Source organism: Myotis brandtii, unplaced genomic scaffold, assembly GCF_000412655.1.
Source record: "Myotis brandtii unplaced genomic scaffold, ASM41265v1 scaffold643, whole genome shotgun sequence".
Lineage (NCBI taxonomy): Eukaryota > Metazoa > Chordata > Mammalia > Chiroptera > Vespertilionidae > Myotis > Myotis brandtii.
The window spans coordinates 975,927-978,834 of NW_005370478.1; the positions used below are offsets into that span (position 1 = coordinate 975,927).

Sequence of the window (2,908 nt, forward strand, 5' to 3'; positions counted from 1 at the left end):
TGGAGAACGGAAGGCTTTGCCCTTCATGAAAAGTATTTTCAGTATTTCAGGAGCTTATTGAGAAGTGTTTTGTTGAGTAGAAGGGTTACCTTCCCCAAGGGCATGTTTAGATATTCTCTATACATGGAGAATGGAAGGCTTTGCCCTTCACGAAAAGTATTTTCAGTATTTCAGGAGCTTATTGAGAAGTGTTTTGTTGGATGAGCTATCAAACCAGCCTCCCTGCTATGCTGGTCACTGGGCTGCCTGTACCTGAACAGCTGGACTTGGGGAGGGTGGGGGGACTGCCCTCTGGATATGGTGTTGGGTGCTATGCCTGTGTCCCCCACCTCACATTTGTGATGCTCCTGCTGCGTGGGCTTTAAGTGTGGCTGAATGTCAGTCTCATAATCAGGAACCTGGCACTTTGTGGGTTACCCCCTCTTAAGTAACTCCACCCTGCCTCTCAGAGGGGCTGCAGAGTGGCCCTTTCTGAAGCTGGCAGGTGAGTAAGGACAGCAACCCGGCTGGGCAAGTTGTCATGTTGGTCCTGAGCCTTTCCGAGGCTGGTGTTTTGTATGTACGTCTTTTACCGATGCCCATGAGGGCCAGTTTAAACAAGTTCACCTAAAAAGAATTGACTATAGAGAAACAAACATTTTATGTTGGGATTGAGCTGCCCAATGACTAACTGAATTCTTTACTCTCCAGTGGATACTTGGAGCACAGATGGTGCCTGAGTGCTTGTTCTTACATACACATTTTTTTCATGTGTGGACAGTACATGTGTCTGAGTAGTTTAAGCTCCTCTGGTTGGGGAGTCCCCACTTTGGACGACAGCCTGGGAGCATGGGTGGCCTCCACTTCTGTAGAGCTCCCTCCCACCACTTAGGAAACCAGGAGGTGATGGGAAACTTCCTGTTGTTAGCGCCCTCCTGTGGTGGACACTGGTATGCCCAGCCTCCAGTGAAAGAGGCCAGCAACCTGCAACCCTGGCTGTGCCCTTGAAGCTGTGCCCTTGAAGCTGTCCTCCGTCAGGTCTTGCAGCAGATCCAAGGCAGCAGCTTTGGGCAACAGTGAGTAATCTTAGGTCCAGACAACTCAGCAAGTATTCTGGAACGAAGGTCGAGGGTTGGGGAAGAAAGGCCAGGGAGGAAGCAGGGTGTCTTCCCTTGGTCTTGGGCCCTCCTCCCCAAATCCCACCCTCTTAAAGCTGGTCTTTCTACCCCTCAGGTCCTGCTCACACGTCTGCACAGGAACCATGTGTGACCAGCAACAGATTCCGTGTTGCCTGCCGCTCCCCCAGTGCTGTGTGAAGGGTTCCTCCTTCTTCCCCTCCCCGTACCCTTCTCCCCAGGGCCAGGTGGTAGTTCAAGCCCCTTGTGGGATGCAAATCATGGAGTGCCCTGCACCATGCCCAGTTCAAGTTTCCCAGGTGAAGGGCCAAGCTCCCTGCCAGTCCCAGACCATTCAGGTGAGCAGCCAGGCTTCAGGCCAGGCTCAGACCGCCAGCGTGAAGGGTCAGGCTCCAGGCCAGTCCCAGACCACGCAGGTGATCAGCCAGGCTGCATGCCAGCCTGAGGTTTGCTACGTGCCGTGTGGAGCCCCATGCCCTGTTCAGACCTGCTTTGTAGAATGTGCTCCAGCTTGTTATACAGAAACTCGCTACGTGGAATGCCCCGTCCAAACCTATGTACCCTACCCAGCTCCCCAGCCTGTCCAGAGGTATGTAGCGTACCCCTCAGCATGCCAGACTCAAGGAAGATTCTCCACCCAGTGCCAATATCAGGGCTCCTTCGGCAGCTGCGCCCCCCAGCGTCAGTCCCGGGCTTCATGTCGCACTTATGCACCCCCATGCCAGAGCCAGGGCTCTTACGGGGGCTTCCCCATGCAGCGTCGCGCTAGGAGCACCAGCAGATGCCTCCCTCCACGCCAGATGATGCGGCCTTCCTACCGCAGCTGCTCCCCACCCCGCCAGATGCGGCCTTCTTACCAGAGCTACTCCCCACCTTGCCAGATGCGGCCTTCCTACCGCAGCTGCTCCCCTCCACGGCGTTCAGAGCCCTACTACAGCAGCTGCATGCCATCAAGATGTGCTTCGGGGTCCTACAACTACTGCACCCCACCCCGCCGCTCTGAGCCCATCTATCACAGCGGCGGCGCTCAACGTCCCACTTCCAGCTGCTCTCAGCGACGTGGGCCCAGGTGCCGCATAGAGATTTCCTCGCCCTCCTGCCCCAGGCAGGTGCCCCCGCAGCGGTGTCCCGTTCAGATCCCTCCCATAGGACGCTGCTCTGAGAGTTGTGCTCCACGACCCTCCTGGGGGTCCTCCTGCCCGGAGCTGAGACCACGTCCCGAGCCGCGTCCACTCCCAAGCTTCTGCCCACCCCGGAGTTTTGACCAATGTCCAGAGCCGTCACTGCCACGGGGCCCACGTCCTGCCCCGCGGCCATCACGCCCAGCGCCGTGCGCGAGCCCGGAGCGCAGCTGGTGTTCTCCACCCCGGTGCTTTCCCGAGCCCTGCCTGTGTCCGGAACCAAGTCCAGCCCCGCGTCCAGCCCCACGATCTGTCCCAACGCGGTGTGAGTTTCCAGAGCCTTGTCCGGAGCCAATTCCCCTCCCGCCACGCTGCTCAAGCCCAGAGCCCTGTGTGCAGCCTCAGCGCTGCCCCAGCCCCTGCTCAGGCCCAAATCCAATGCCAGGCTCCGGAGACCTCGGCTGTCATGAGTCCTACCCAGGCCGCCTAGACAAGGAGGCCCCCAGCTGCGGCCCAGCTGCTTATACACAGTGCGGAGAGGGTGATGCTAGCTATGGACCTTGTGATGTATTCCCAGAGCCGCGGGGTCTGGGCGGTTATGGAGACCAAGGAGGTGCCTCTGTTGGAGCGAAAGGCGGGAACTATGCTGAAGTAAAGAGCGCCTACTTTTAA

General features: G+C 57.8%; 1 protein-coding gene across 1 annotated transcript; it reads left to right on the plus strand.

The window, feature by feature from the left end:
* Positions 1-1,240: 1,240 nt before the first annotated feature.
* KPRP (keratinocyte proline-rich protein) lies at positions 1,241-2,908 on the plus strand. The gene has a single exon (XM_005880644.1). It carries the CDS (start codon positions 1,241-1,243, stop codon positions 2,906-2,908), a length of 1,668 nt encoding a protein of 555 aa, XP_005880706.1.